At 38.2% G+C, this 16,806-nt stretch overlaps 1 protein-coding gene across 1 annotated transcript in view; it reads left to right on the forward strand.

Moving 5' to 3' along the window:
• Nucleotides 1-16,806, forward strand: part of RYR3 (ryanodine receptor 3) — a 563,198-nt gene that overhangs the window by 448,625 nt on the left and 97,767 nt on the right. Inside the window, exons 71-76 of the mRNA XM_034768994.1 lie at nt 2,079-2,166; nt 2,267-2,359; nt 6,264-6,284; nt 8,915-8,929; nt 12,023-12,193; nt 12,687-12,746. Of these exons, the coding sequence (XP_034624885.1) occupies nt 2,079-2,166; nt 2,267-2,359; nt 6,264-6,284; nt 8,915-8,929; nt 12,023-12,193; nt 12,687-12,746 (448 nt within the window). The remainder of the gene's footprint in view (nt 1-2,078; nt 2,167-2,266; nt 2,360-6,263; nt 6,285-8,914; nt 8,930-12,022; nt 12,194-12,686; nt 12,747-16,806) is intronic.

The following is a 16,806-nucleotide window of genomic DNA, read 5'->3' on the forward strand; positions in this document are numbered from 1 at the left end:
CTGGCTTTGCCCCTGTATCCCTGGGCTGGAGAATGCTCGGCTACTCTGAGGTGATGTGTGCACAGTCTGGTCAATACACGGGGCTGTGAGGAGATGGAGCATGCTGAGTTATTTTGTGGGGAGGGTGCATGCACAGTCTGGTCAGCACTAAGGGCAGTGAGAAGTTTGATCATACCCATTGCAGATGAATCTTCTGCGATTTTAACTGCTAATGTCAAAGAAGTATTTACTGAGCATGTGCAAACTGATTTTTCAGAGATTTATAACTTGGCCAAATTTGGTTGAATTTTCATCCCTGCCAATTTTCAAATCCCTGTTCCAAAATCTGGGATTAGATTTATTCAAAGCAAAGGTCACCAGAATTTTTTTACATGGGCAAAATAACATATTTTCCCTTAACCTCATTCTCAGAAATGGCTGGAACTGTTTTGTCTGAAATTTTTGTCTTCGCAAAAAACAAACAAACAAACAAACAAACAAACAAACAAACAAACAAACAAACAAACAAACAAACAAACAGCCTGAGACAGACACCCAGCATAGAAAATTGCAGCCTGAACTATTCAAGTTTGGCAAAATTATAAGCAACTGAAAACAGGGTCTAATAATGGGAAGGGTTAGGCAACCCTATTAATAGGTAGTGCTACCACCCCTGTCTATATTACTGTGGTCCCTAGAAAAGGGACCTACTGAAAAATTCATTCCTGGAAAGCAGTTGCACTTGCACAGTCAGCACTTATGCAGACTAAAACCCCAAAACAAAATTGAGTTTGGAAGCCCAGAAGGTGAAATTCTGCCCTTGGAGGAGTTGCATATTTGAAATGGAGGGACAATTTGGCTGCCTAGGAGTTATCCTCTGAATGAAATATTCCGAAAGAGTACTTCCAAAATATTAGTCATAAACCTCAGGCATGAATTATTTTTGTGCTGATTTATTTCTAGTGCAGAGAATAAACTTTTATTTTGTTTATTATTGTCTCTGGTTTCTCCTAGAGCATTCCACAGTGGTATTAGAGACATATAGGCTCCCAACCATTCTCCATCTCTGGCAATTTTTAAACAAAGATTGATTGAACTGGAGCAGTTCTATGGCCTGTGTTGTATAGGCAGTGAGGCTAGATTATCAAAATGGTCCCTTCTGGCCTTGGTCCCTTCTGGCTACAGCACTGTAGCTGTGCCACTCTAGTGCTGTAGTGTAAATGCATCCCACATCAATGGAAGGGGTTTTCTGTCTATGTATGTAATCCACCTCACTGATGGGTGGAATTCTTCCGTCGATCTAGCTGTGTCTACAGTGGGGATTAGGACAACCTAACTATGTCAAACAGATTTTTTCAGTCCCAAGCAATGTAGCTAGGTTGACCCAAATTTTACGCGTAGACCCAACCCTATTACTCTATGAACCAAACAGTGTCTTGTTATGTAGACACTTTCAAAACCCTAGCGCTAAGGAAATTGCTATTCTTTATTGATTTTTTTCTACTAAAAATTTTATTTATAGCATTGAAAATGATCTCCTTCTGCAGTGCCAGTTTTGGCATGTGAAGATCCAGAATCTTGTTCCAGAACCTTTAGTGAAAAGTAGAGAATGGTCTAAATAAGAAAGTATACAGAAGAAAAAGATTTTGAAATATCTTTAACCCAGTGCATGATGTTTTGATGGTGAGCCAGTGTACCCACTCAACTGCAAAGATGATCAGGGCAGATTACGTGAATGTAAAGTCGGTGTAGCTATTTTAAACAAAACACCTAAAGCTTACATCAGAAATACTCAACTTCTCTTTAGTTGTAATGAGTGATTTGCATGCAGTATATAAAGCACATGATCATTTAGGCCATGAACCAGCTTCCAGTACAGTCAGAGGTTCTTTCTAGAGTTGAATGAACCCTTTGCACTCTGAGGGAACAATGATTCATGGTAGACATAAAGAGAAGCTACATTAGCACTTAGAAAGTTTGAGTGCCACTTCACTTCATTCTAAAGTTAGCAACACAAACACAACCACTTAGTCACATACCGTAATAATATTTATGTAGAGTTAACTCTTATTGTAAACATCACTTGTTTTTATTTTCAGAGCAAATTGGCTCAAGAAACCAGATGCAGATTCTGATGAACTCTTCCAAATGGTAGCTGAGGTTTTTATCTTATGGTGTAAATCACATGTAAGATACTATTTCTCATTTCTTATCTTTCAGTGTTTTGTATATATAACTGTGGCACACACAATCTTCATGACTTCAACTTTAGTGATTTTTGTTTTAGAACTTCAAGAGAGAAGAACAAAATTTTGTGATTCAGAATGAAATCAACAATTTGGCATTTTTAACAGGAGACAGCAAGAGCAAGATGTCTAAAGTAAGTTAATAAAAATGTTAAGATCAATTAAACCGGAATCATATTTTTCACTTTGTTTTATATTTAGTCAGAATAGCTCTGAAAATATAACCAAATTACTGCTTCTCTGCTGATAGAGCACACAAAAATGCAGTTGCTTTTTTATGATAAATATGAAGAAACGTTTCTGCACTGAAAGTTATACTTATCACATTTTATGATTAAATGTTTGCTGAATAAGCATGCAAGAAACCAATTAAATACATTTGCACAAAGCATTAGAAAGATTAAATGTACAAAAGAATGTTTATCTTAAAAGCAGCAATGTGGTCTTTAGTGTATTACAAATTCAATATTGTGTGAAAGTTATGCAAGGAAACATTTATAGCCTGGTTTCTCTCCCCTGAAATCAGTAGGTATTTTGCCATTTACTGTAAACCGAGCAGGATGGGCTCATCCTCTGCATATATCTGTTTTGTATATATTGCTTTGTTGCTTATTACTGACCACATTCATCTCTATTTTATTCATTTTTGTAACATGCCCAGATACCAAGGTGATGCCTGCAAAATATATTTTGATATATATGTGATGGAGAAAATGTATGGCTTAAAGGTTTCATTGGCATGAGCTGAGGATGGTCACAGTATTCAACAGCAAGCCCATAAGTGAATTGCACAGGTTAATTCCAGATTAGTGTTGATGGAAACCTTCATATCACAAAACACCACACTGTATTTTATATATGTCACAGATTTACAGATAACCACTTTTAAAATGTTCTAGAGAGGTTTTAAAATATATATGTGGGCTTGTGATGCTTTTGCAGGGTGCTCAGAAGCATAAGCCATTGTGTTTACCCCTCTGTCTCAGCAAGAGACAGCTTTGGAGGAGATTAGATTGTGTGTCAGCGCCCTGCCACACTAGTCTAGCTGCCTCAACATCAAATTCCTTGAGACTATGCCAGTCTCAACCTTGCCTTGCAGGTAACATTCAGTGAATTCCGGTTCCCAAATCCCCTGAAAGAGCATTCCTTTGCAGTATCTAGCCGCTATCACTGGACACTCACAGAAATTACCAATGTCGCTGCCTCCATGCACACACCAGCGTGTTAGTTTAGCTGAGGACACACACTTTAATACACAGAATTAAGGTGATTGTATGGTCAACGCAAAAATACGTTTATTAAATAAAGAAAAGATATTTAAGTGATGGCAAAAGCAAGGGTAATAGAAATAGAAAGTGGTTAGAAATAAAAACAAAAATAAAACACACTTTCTAGTGTCTAAAATTTAACAGATTACAATGCTGGTCTCAGGCAATTTCTCACATAGTCAGTTCTCATTGTCCTCAATCCACATGGCTAGGGAATCCACCTTTTATAGATTCAGAGAGTGCTTGTAGAGGCAAGGGGTAACACACGGTGACTTACAGTTCTGAGTGCTCTGAGAGTGTCTTGGGACTATTTTTAATATCTTTCCACATGGACTCATAGTAACTAAGGTAGTCTAACGTCAGAGGACACAGAGACAGAAAGTAAATTACCATGTAATTTCTTTCTTAAACATAAAAATGTCAAATTTAAAATGCAGCATTTTGGGACCTACTAGGACTAAAACTAAATTGAGTCCTCCAATGAAAAGTTTGGACTGTCAAGATATCAGACTTCATACTTGTTCCTGATTAAAAAGTGCCCATCCTTGGCCTCAGACCAGTATCATTTGGAGAGGAAATTCTACATTCGGAGGAAAGAATGAAACATTTTTGTAGGAAGCTGATTTCTGTTTGTCTGTTTATTAAAAAGCAGCTACTTGAAGCCACTTAAGGGATTTGAAATGTTAATATAATCCTGTATGGGAAGATGAATTAGTGGACACAGTGTAGGTGAGGTAGGAAGAAGTGCATAGTAAATGCAGTTTATCACACTGTTCAGCAATTTATCACATGGCTATCACCACATATATGTGAGGGGAAAGTGTGTGGATGGATAGATCACACACACACTATATACATATTAGAAATAAGATGAGGAGTCAATAATTGGGGCTGAATTCACTCCAGATTAGGTTTAGAGTTGGATTTGGGGCTTTGTTTTAAAGCCAAATTAAGGCTCTAGTATAGTTTTGGGGTTGCCAAAGTGCTTTAAACTGTTCCTGTGATATTTTATCCCAAAAGACTGAAATTATATGAAATGTCTTCTATCTAGAATAGGGGAAATGTCATAAGAACTGTTGTTCTCAGGGAATTTCAGCCACATCTGAATTGCAAAACAGAAAATATATACTACCTGTTGCTGGCTCCAGTCCAGGATCAAAATCATAGGAATTCAAAACCAAATAAATAGCCACACAGAATGAGTAGAGTTTGGATTTGGGATTAAAGTTTTGCCCATCTCTCATTTGTTATTTTTATATAAAATATGTATAATTTATATGTAAATTTGTACATGTGCTCAGATGTATAAATGTGTGTATATATAGGTGTGACAGTGAATCTTTCTATCCAAAAGTATAAGTAGATATGCGAGTATAGTGTTTCAGTGGGTTGAGAATGGTTATTGCAAATGTCTGAATGTAAATAATGGTTTATACTGTTCATGGTTAAATATTTTATTTATATGGTGCCATATCTGCAGGAGTGATTGCAGAGCAATTCATTCGTGTAGGTAGGCAGGCATTTGTTTTGTGATGAGTAAAATATGGTGTGATACAGGTGCAGCACCATTTTAAGTGTTTTTAACACATCATTCAGGAGAGGTGGAAATGAACAATGATTCTTAACACACTTTGTATGTATTCAGCACTATTACTAAAATAAGTGAACATTGTAATAGGAAACTGAAGTAAATGTTTTAAATGTGGAAAAATTATAAATTCCATCAGTTTTTAAATTGTGTTGGTTGGTTATAAGGTTTGTCATTTTCTTGTTGTTGATAACTAAACAGTAGAGTAAATTATGTGACAGGACTTCCTTTTCATAATGCTGCTCATTTTAACATTCACCGTAATGTAAACGGTATTTTAATATCAAGGAGCTCAAAACTTTCCACTTCCTTATTGTGTCATCATTCATCATATTGTGTTTAGTGCTGGAATTTAGATCTACTGTTTATTAATCGTAACGTATAAATAAGTGCATATGTACATAGAGTAAATATTATTAATATAAGTGTTAGATATATTGGCCCAAATTGTCTCCTGTGATGTGACTGTTTCATACCATGCTATTGGCAGATGCTGGACTTAATGTCAGTGCAGCTGGTAACTGAGTATCCTCTGTTGGTATGGAGCTAGTGTAGATGTTCCTACACCAGCTCACTTCCTGACTGTTGATGTACAGGATAGGGCTGGGGTAAGAATGGGTGTGGCTGGGGTTTCTCTGTGCCTCAGATCTTCCACCTGCTGCTTTGGCACCTTAAACTATTACTAACCAGTGCAAGATGGAGCAGCCCTCATGCTCCTCAATTATTCCAGGGCTTGGCCCGCTGCACAATCAATAAGCAGGGGAGCACAAAAAGGGGCTTAATTCTCCTTCCTTCCATTTCTGAACTCTATTCTGTACTTCTTAAATGAAGCCAGAGTTCTAGGCAATTATCTATAATATATGTGATAATACTTATGTATAATGTATATTTATATAAAATAGAAAAAATTGGCAGGGGAGATTTTTTTATATATATATATATATATATATATATATATATAAAAATAATAATCTTTTTACTGTCTGAAGGAAAAAAGACTATGTCATAGATAAAGTTTTAATATCTACAATTTCTACCAGATGGCTATACTATAACCCAAAAGTTGATAGAGTATCCACCGTATATTTAGACTATGCAGTACTTGTTTGTTAATCTTTATTAAGATAAATGTATTTAAAGCTGAGCAAGTTTTTTAATTTTTCTTTTCTGAAAAAATGGCAGCAGATTGCTCGGAGGGGAATGGTAAGTTAGAGAATATTCAGTGAGAGAAAGACTGGTTACTTGGACTGCATTGAAATAACAGATTTGTGGCAGAGAAAGTGTTAAATATTAAACTTATTCCACTCCACTAATGTTTTATTTTTCCAATCCTTCTTAGACTTGTTGATAATGTAGCAGATTTTATAAAGATATAAGTTTTCCATATTATGTTTTACACATGATCTATATAAATTCCCACACATACACCTGTGCATATATGTAATATATGCATATGTGTATAGTGTGGATAGAAGCAAATTTGCAAGCTGTGGTGCCTAAAGTTATGTGTCTTAGTCCATATATAGATACCTTAGTAAGTAGCTTAATTTTCAAGGTTGCTAAGTACCTGCAGCTCCTACTGAGGTCATATCTGATGGGCCCACATCATAAAACTTGCATCTTGATTTTTAAAAAGTGTTTTGATAGGTCCTTTGTAGAGGTCTGAGGCAGGTTTGTAGTATTATGCACCCCTAAATTTCAGGAGTGGCTGGATCCAAATTTTTTGTTCGGTTCTATTTCTATTTGTACACACTGTTTAGAAATCTTATATTTAGTCTTGAATTTCATGCTATTTAGTGCTTCATCTCCTTGAATCTACTCAGCTTCCGAGACTATGTTTCCATGAATTAGTACGTTGTTTGGCAGTGTGAAATAAATCATGAGTAGACTACTGTCATAGTCATCCTTATTGAATGAAATAGGATTAACCTCACTGGTTCACTTACCATTTATTATATGTCTACTATGCCAAGTCTGCAAAGCGCATAAAGGCCTTATTCGGGTAAAATTCCTGACCTGAAAGGGTTAAAGATTTAATATACTATAGTTGTTCAGAGTTGTAGAAATGATAATGTTTCCCACTATTACATATGTAAGGGGAAAAGACATGTAGAATCATAGCTAAACCTCAGTCCGGGCCCAAAATGAGAGACTCTGTGCTTCTTAAAGTGTCACAAGAAAACATAGATAACCAGAAATAATTGAGGGAGGAAGCTTAAAATAATGTGAAGTACTTTCTTAAACCTGGACAAAGTTTTCTATTACATTATTTTCACATGCTAAGGAACCACTGTTGATTAAATTAGTTTGTTGATGGGTGTTTAATACTAATTATGAATAGTTGATATTTGTTATGTTAATTTTGCATAGCATCCTGATATGACTTTGGGCAACAAATAATTTCCTCTATGAAAAAAATCCTGGTGTCAATTTTTATGCTTAAACAGAGATTTTAAAAGACTAAATGTATATGTAAGCGAGGGAAGTTTGAATCTAAAATGAATGCTATTTCTCATTATGAGGTACATGTAATCAGATGTGGACTCACCCCTGCAGCACCTCCTGCTGGTCCTCCAGGGAATTAGCTCACCAGCCTCTGGTGCCCCCTCTGCAGGCCAGTGATCCGCCTGTCATTGGCCCCTGTGTCCCTCTCAGACCCTGGTGCCCTTGGCTTAGGTGCTGCCCCCCTGGCAGTACCCTACTTTCTCTCTGGGTCTCCCCACCCAGGGGAACCTCCACCCCTTATCCCAATGTTGCCTCAGTCGGGGCTACTGCCAGTCACCACCTACCCCCCCACGCCCTGGGGCAGACTGCAGCCAATCATCACCGGCAACAAGGGGTTTGGACTGTCTGCCTTCACCCACCCTCAGGCTGCCCTTCTGCAACCCCAATACCTATATGGCCTAGGACCAGGCCCTGCAGCCTGGGGAGTTGCTAGCCTAGGGCTTCCCAGCCCTGCCTCACTCTAGGTCCCCGGGTGAGCTCCCTGCAGCCAGGCCTGTCTCTCTCTCCTGTCAGAGAGAGACTACTCTGCTCTAGCTACTCTGGCCTTCTTATAAGGCGAAGTGGCTCAGTTTGGGGCATGGCCCCAGCTGCAGCCAATTCCCCAATCAGCCAGGGTTTTGCTACTTTTTACCCAGCCCCAGCCCTCTGCAGGGCTTTTCCAACCCCTTCAGGGCTGGAGCGGGCATTCACCCTGCTACAGTACAATTCAGAGATATGAGGCATGACTTTTGCACTCTGTAACACTGTATAAGAAATTGGAATTTCTTGTTATAAAATAAGAATACTACTTTAATAAATAAAATGCTATATCTGGTTGCATATTTACTGTGAGGTTTGTTTTCCACTTTTATCATAAGAATAATTTTGTTACGACCAAGTTTTGATTTAATAATAATAATTAATAATAAAAGGGAAATTATACTGCTGATGATTGAAATATTCTTCACTGTTGGAGTGTCCAGAGTCCCAAGTCATTCCTCCTATATTAAATTAGGGAAACCAAGAATTTAGAATATGGATGGTGTGATTTATTGGATGTATCCACATCTGATACAGCAGTTACTGGAACTATTCAGTATGCCATGTGTTTGAGAAATAGCAACTGACAAATGTAAAAGATAGATTATTTGGTAGGAATTAAGATGAGTAATAAATCATTACTTCACTAAGACCACCTTAACTATACACTCATAGACTCGTGTTGTTCTAGCTACAAATTTGTTTTAGTTACTTTTCTGATGCTGTAGACTGTTTATTACTAACTTGTAAAACTTTCATCATTTCATCTGTTTTACTTACTTTTTTCCTTGTATTTTTCTTTCACACAGGCCATGCAAGTAAAGGTACAGGTCAAAATGCATGATGTGTCTTTATGTTTTTGTTTTAGAGATGGCCAGGCTCTAAGCATTCTTTTGATTGATCATAGCAGTGGCGTCACAAAGTGAAGGCACAGTCTCCACTCCTGATAAATTTCCTTATTGCAAAACTGGCTATATTTGATTAGACCACCAGATTTTCTCCCCTTAACAGGACCAGATGCTCCTTTGATGTAAAAATTTAGTCCATTACACTACTTATTAATTTTTAAAGTCTACATTCTACTTCTGCTGCCTTCTGCCTTCTGTTACCTTGTTTAATATGTTGAATCACTCATCAGGAGAGCACTTCCTAAGTATACCCAAAGGAAACATATCATGTTTGGTTTGTGACTTTCTAAGTCGAATATAAGGGTAAAATATTGTACCAGAGTAATCTCCATTGCACTCCCTACCCATGATGCTTAGCAGGATTGCATGAAATGTAGTAAATTCAGTCCTCCCCAAAAAAATTTAAAAACACACCTTCTTGTTGTGTGGCTGGGTGGGTGCTTGGACCATACCCACTTTTTCCCTACCTATTCTATTCAGAGATTCCCTATTTCCCAGTTAGCTATGCTTAGTTCATTTTCCTTTCCATTTTTCAAATGACATTTCTGAAGTGAAGTTGTAGTTTATACTATCTGACCTCAGGCTGGAGCTCCTAGGCACTAATAATATAGATAATAAATAAATATATAACAATAAACATAATAATAATACTGTCAGACCTTGCCAAGTAAATAGGTGTGTGCTTTATCAGCACTGGTATGAGAGGCCTCCAGGGAAAAAAAGTCCTGGCCAGTTTTGGCAGTTATATTCTGCCTACACTAATTCCCTTTGCATCATAATTATATTTGCAGTTCTTCCAATTCTGTTGGCCAGACCTTCTCCCATTGACATCTACGGACTTGTTTCCATTAGCATCATCAGGCTTAAGGCATTAAGTTTATTGTCCACGTGTGCTGCTAAACAACTGATGTATTTCACCCCAGAAGTGACAGAAAAAAATTCCTTTTATCATTGCAAACAATTTGGACATACTATACCCAGTTTGTCATGTCTCACACATATCTAGTGAAGACATTGTTTTATTTATGTAGATATCTATCACTATAGAGGGAGGCATTGTTTTGTTGTCACCAATATTTGAAATTTCTCTGCCTAGTTCTACTTGCATATTTACCAGCAGGAATTAGTGTTTCCTGCAGTGCCACTTTAGGAAGGCAGAAGTCTGGTGGCAAAGGCAGAATGAGTCACCTCTTCACCATTTTCAAATGTATTGATTTTAAGTGCATTTGTTACTCTCACACACCTTCCAGCCTCAATTACAATTGAAAATAAAGAAACTTTGATGGGAAAAATATCCCTCCCAAGAATAGAGGTGAGAAAAAAAGTATGGCTTCCTCTTTTTAAGCTGCCTCCCATATTTAAGAGGCATAGTGACGCCACTGGGTCCCAGTGATACATTGTGGCATTTGTTTGTCTGCTATCAAAGTAGAGTACAAATAATGTCATTGTAAATGTAGTGCCATTACATCAATGCTACTATAGAAAACTTTTTCTAAGGCACTTCCAAAAGCAAAGTTTTAAGGCAAAATAATCTCTTGCAGCTGCTAGTTCCTTAAGAAAGGCTACCACATCCACTTTGTGTACCCTCTGAATTGCTAAATACTTCGCCTAAGTAATGCTGCCTACATATACAGTGGTCTCCATTTGAAAGACAGCATTTGGCCAAAATGTACTACAGAGTGGAATATAGATTACAACCATTTTCCTCTATTCTTATAGTAGATGTTATCTATGGTAACTATGTGATAATGACTGGCAAATGATGTATTTTAATGGCCTCTACTGTATCCTTACATGTAACTGTACAGTATAATATGAACACAAAAGGCATTAGCATTTCATTTACGGAGGGAAGAGGATGTGGAGGGTTAAATGCAAGCATCTGCTCTTTGTAGTTTTTCATATGCTGAAGGTCCAATTTTGAGCTCTAATCTCCGGCAAAATTCCCCTTGAGTTCAATGTGAGTTTAGTCTAGATTTGGAACTCAGGATTGGGCCATTTATGTTGTGCTGGTGGTTGTCGTTGTTTACCATAAGTTAATTAACTGTATGGGTCTGTTTTATGATAAACAATGCTATTGCTAAGAGCTTTGATTTGCTATCTCAAATCCAAAGAAGAAATGCTTTTTAAATATTTTATTTTAAATAAAGTTTCACATTGTTTAATATGGTTAGACAGATCAAATGTTATTCTATTGTGTTCACTTCTCTTTCCTAGGACAACCTTTCTCTAGTACCTTCGGTGACCAAAGCTGCTGATGGTTTAGTTTGATGTCATTACAGAATTGCTTACACTACAACCCAGCCAGCACAGTCCGGTTTTACAGCTACACCACTTCCTTATTGTTCGGTGGAATTGAATTCTATGCCTTTTAGATTTTAATCTTTATCAGGCAGCAGCAATGCAGATTAGCCCTTAATAAAAACTTAAGCAATGGGAATTGAATTGTCTCTTTAAAAATGCAAACAAGCAGTCTATTATAATTATGAATCAGTTTTTAATTACATGTGCCTGTCTGATTCAAGATGTGTATAAGACCCAGATGTTATAGTTAAATGTATGCACATACATACAAAACTAGGTTAGTATTATGAAAATAATGAGTATTACTATCACATTATTGCATAGCAAGAAGTTGTTTTTTTACATTTTCCACATAAACCATACAGTTCACTTTTATTTTACTGCTTCTAACTACACCGCTACCTCAATATAACGCCACCCGATATAACACAAATTTGGATATAACGCGGTAAAGCAGTGCTCCATGGGGGTGGGGCTGCGCACGCCGGTGGATCAAAGCAAGTTCAATATAATGCGGTTTCACCTACAACGTGGTAAGATTTTTTGGCTCCCGAGGACAGCGTTATACTGAGGTAGAGGTGTATTCAAAATATAGCTACATCAATTACTATAGTCTGGTTGGACCATGAACAGTGAGGAATCATTTTGTGTGTAAGGAAAGAATACCTGTGTGTAATCAGTTATCTACGGATCTTTTACTTGTAGTCTGGAGGACAAGACCAAGAGCGAAAGAAATTGAAGCGTAGAGGGGATTTGTATTCAATACAGACATCCTTGATTGTAGCTGCACTTAAAAAGATGCTTCCTATTGGTTTGAATATGTGCACTCCTGGAGATCAAGAGCTGATTTCTTTGGCTAAGATTAGATACAGTCATGTAAGTCTAAATTTTACAATAATTTTCAAAATAGTAAAATTGAACTTTAGAAACCAAACTTTGAAACATAAATGCCTAAATATTTGTTGCAAATTAACTATGTCAGTGTGTGATCGAGTAATTATACCTGCAAAATACACATTTGCAGGGCATAAAATGTGTGGAGGCATACAAACAATTTCCAATTTTCCCACACAGTTTCTCCTAACCTTCTACATATGTGTACTTTTAGGACTAAATCCAGAGAGATCTTTAGCAGACACTTAACTCTCCTCAGGATCTGGTCTATGGTTTATGGCCACAATTTAAATAGTTCTTTCTTTGGACATTGACCCCAAATATTCTTCCCAACAATTTGTGTAGTTAAAATAAAATGTGTTATGTTGCAGTATCTGAATTAATATCTGTTCTATATTCTGGATTTATCTCATACAAAAGTTTTGATAAGATAAATCTCAAACAGAAATAAAACACATTTATGTCTTTTCCACAGAGGGACACAGACGAAGAAGTCAAAGAACATTTACGTAACAATTTACATTTGCAGGAAAAGGTAATATTAAAAAAAAACTTTTTAAAATGAGATATAATTGGTGTAGGCTAACATCCTTAAATATGGGTTTTGGACTTGCATGTCATGTTTACTCCTATTTCCATAATGAAAATTTTAAAAATCATTTCTGTCCAATTTTTTTCTACCAAATCACTTTTTTTTCCAGCTTTGCTTGGCTTTTAGGATTCAATAAGTTCTATAAAACACAACATGTTTGAAAAAAATCATTTTGTTAGATTTAAAGCTATAATTGTTTAAAATCATCTCATTTTTGGTGTTAATGAAAACAAAATTGTTTCAATTTTTAACCTGACTCTCCTCTGCCCCACCCCAAATTATCTTTCTTTGAATACGTTTCCACTTTATATTGAACTATTGTCCTTAATTTTAACCAGATTATTCATTTTTTTATCTAAAGCCTTAGATTAAGTTAAATAGTTTAGACTTTTTAAAAGCTTAGTAAAGTTTGCACTGCTTAAGTAACTTAATATTTACATTGGTTTAAACACTTTCCCTGAAAGAGGTCATGGGCAAGGATGGTACCAAAACAGGGTCTCAACTATTACACAAATCCTCATAATTAGGTTCTGGGCCAAAAGCTGTTGAAGTTAATGAAAATCTTTCAGTTGACTTCATTGGGCTCTGGATCAGGCCCTGGATACAAAACCCAGGTTGTGTCACAAAATTTTGCTCTAAAAACGAAATTTTCATTTTCTAAATCAGTGACAACCTACATTTTCAAAAGCGACTAGTGATTTCATGTACTACAAGTAAGAAACTTTAAAAGAACAAGTGCTTAGCACTTGGGAATTACCAGGCCCCTTTAAGGTATCTCAAATTGGGCACCCAAAATCACTTTTAAAAATGTAGGCCAGTATTTCTAGCTGAATTGTTTAAAAAAAAACATTCTACATGAAAGTGTAAACTGATGTAGTTATGTTTGCTTGTCTGTAAACAGCCTGAAAGAGTAGCTTTGAGAGTCATAAAGTTTAAGGCCAGAAGGAACCATCAGATTATCTTGTCTGACCTCCTGTGTATCACAGGCCACCAACACCATTTAGCATCCGCCCACTAACCCCAACAACCAAAATTAGACTGAAGTATTACAGCCCACCAGAGATTAGACTATGGTTTGTCACAGGCAGAGAATAGGAGGGACTAAGTGTGCATAAGAACATGAGAATGGTCATACTGGGTCAGACCAACGGTCCATCTAGCCGAGGGCCCTGTCTTCTGACAAAGGCTGCTGCCTGATGCTTCCAAGGGAGTGAACAGGACAGGGCAGTTTAGCAAGTGATCCATGCCCTGTCATCCAGTCCCAGCTTCTGGCAGTCAGAGGTTTAGGGACACCCAGAGCATGGAGTTGCATCCCTGCCCATCTTGGCTAATAGCCATTGATAGACCTATTCTCCATGAATCTATCTAATTATTTTTTTGAACCCAGTTATACCTTTGGCCTTCACAACATCCACTGGCAATGAGTTTCACAGATTGACTGTGTGTTGTGTGAAGTACTACCTTATGTTTTTAAACCACCTGCCTAGTGATTTCATTGGGTAACCCCTGGTTCTTGTGTTATGTGAAGGAGTAAATTCACATTCTCCACACCATTCATGATTTATAGACCTTTATCATATACTCCCTCAGTTGTCTCTTGTCCGAGCTGAACAGTCCCAAGACCCCTGGAATGGCAGGGAAATGATTAAATGAAATATATCCAGGATATCCTGCACCCACATGCAGAGGAAAGCGAAAAACACCCAGTTCACTGCTAATCTGACCTTGGAGAAAATACCTTACCAACCCCATATATGGCAATCAGACACTGAGCATGTAAGCAAGAACCAGACCATCAAGCACCTGAGAGAGATAATGCTTGGGGCCACGTCAGAGACTTGGCCCTCCCTGTCTAATGTCCTATCTCCAGCTGGCTGAAACTCTGAGGGTACATCTACACTACAGCGGGGAGTCGATGTAAGATACGCAAATTCAGCTACGTGAATAGCGTAGCTGAATTCGACGTATTACAGCCGACTTACCCCGTTGTGAGGACGGCGGCAAAATCGACTTCTGCCGCTTTTTGTCGGCGGCGCTTACTACCACCTCCGCTGGTGGAGTTAGAGCGCCGATTCGGGGATCGATTGTCGCGTCCCGACGGGACGCGATAAATCGATCCCCGAGAGGTCGATTTCTACCCGCCGATTCAGGCGGGTAGTATAGACCAGGCCTGAGGTATGAGTTTTTAGGGACATAAGCCAGAAGTGAGCGCTAGGCATAGGCATTGACTCCGTGGGTGCTCCAGAGCTGGTGGACCCACGGAAAAAATTTAGCGGGTGCTTAGCACCCACCAGCACCCAAGCTCCCCACTCCTGCCCCCCTAGCATCTCCCACCCATTGGCAGCTCCACTGATCAGCCCCTCCTTCTCCCTTCCAGCACCTCACGCCTGCTGTGGATCAGCTGTTCCACAGTGGGGAGGGGGAGGAGCGGGGACAGGGTACGCTCGGGGGAGGGGGCAGAACTGGGTGGGAAGAGGCTGGGTGGGGGGGCAAGAGGGTCTTGGGGGAATGGGTGGAGTGGGGGTGGGCCCTGGGACGGAGCAGGGATGGGAAGAGCTGGGATCACTCCCCCAATTCTTAAGTATAGGCATGACATTAGCTATTCTCCAGTCATATTGCACTATCCCCAAATAAATAGATGTATTAAAAATCCTTGCTAACAGACTTGTAATCATACATGCCAATTCTTTCAGCATTCTGGATGGAAATTATCCAGTCCCCATGATTTGAGCTCATTACGTTTTTCTTCCACCTCAGATGTGGTAATTTCCATTTCCACACACGTTTCCATCATCCGTCCTGCCTTCATGCACATGTTCCTTGTTATCCTTTGTGAAAACTGAGATAAAGTATTCACTTAGTTTTTGGGCCATATCTAGATTATCTTTAATTTCCTTCCCATACACACTGCATAGCAGCCCAGTCTCATCCTTCCTTATTCTCTTTTTATTTATATAACTAAAAAAAACCTCTTATTATTTATTTTAATTTCCTTGGTAAGAACTAATTCAACTTGATTTTTATCAATTCTCACTTTATTCCTACATTTTTCAACTTCCAAGATTTAGGGTTGGGGTTTTTTTGTTGATCAACCCCTTTTTCCATTTCCTATAAGCTCTCTGCTTACTCCTAATAACTTTTTTGGGGTGGTCATTCGTCCAGCTGGGACTGGAGGCTTTCCCTACAATTTTTTTCCTTGCTTGGGATGCAAAATTCAGATAGTTTGTGTATAGCTGAAATGAAGAAATTCCAAGCATTTACATTTAAGTCTTTGAGCTTTTCAGTCCAATTGACTCCTTTAACTAATTCCCTTAATTTCCTAAAGTCTAGGCCTTTTGAAATCAAAAATCATAGTTGACTGTCTGGTTTTGATTATACTTCCATTTAATTTAAACTGAATCATCTCATAATCACTCAATCCAAGGTTATTTCCTACAACCAGCTTTGCCCTGATGTCCTCTCTACTCACTAAAACTAAGGGCAGGTCTACACTAACCCCCCAATTCGAACTAAGGTACGCAACTTCAGTTACGTGAATAACGTAGCTGAAGTTCGAAGTACCTTAGTTCGAACCTACCTCGGTCCAGACGCGGCAGGCAGGCTCCCCCGTCGACTTTGCGGTACTCCTCTCGCCGAGCTGGAGTACCGCAGTCGACGGCGACACTTCCGGGTTCGACTTATCTCGTCCAGACAAGACGCAATAAGTCGAACCCAGAAGTTCGATTTGCTTGCCGCCAAACTACCGGGTAGTGTAGACCTACCCTTAGTCTAAAATTGCATCACATCTTCTTGGTTTGATGACAGTGTGATGAAAAAAGTTGTCATCTATCTATCCAAGAATATCTGGGCCATACCAGTATTAGTATTATTTATTCTCCAATCTATATCTGGGAAGCTAGAGTCTCCCATTATGACATAATTCCTTATAATATTTATCTCTCTAATAATATTAAAGAGATCACTATCCATATCTTAGTCTGACCCTGGAGATCTATAGCAGACC

This window comes from Trachemys scripta, chromosome 4 (genome assembly GCF_013100865.1).
Source record: "Trachemys scripta elegans isolate TJP31775 chromosome 4, CAS_Tse_1.0, whole genome shotgun sequence".
NCBI classification, from domain to species: Eukaryota; Metazoa; Chordata; order Testudines; family Emydidae; genus Trachemys; species Trachemys scripta.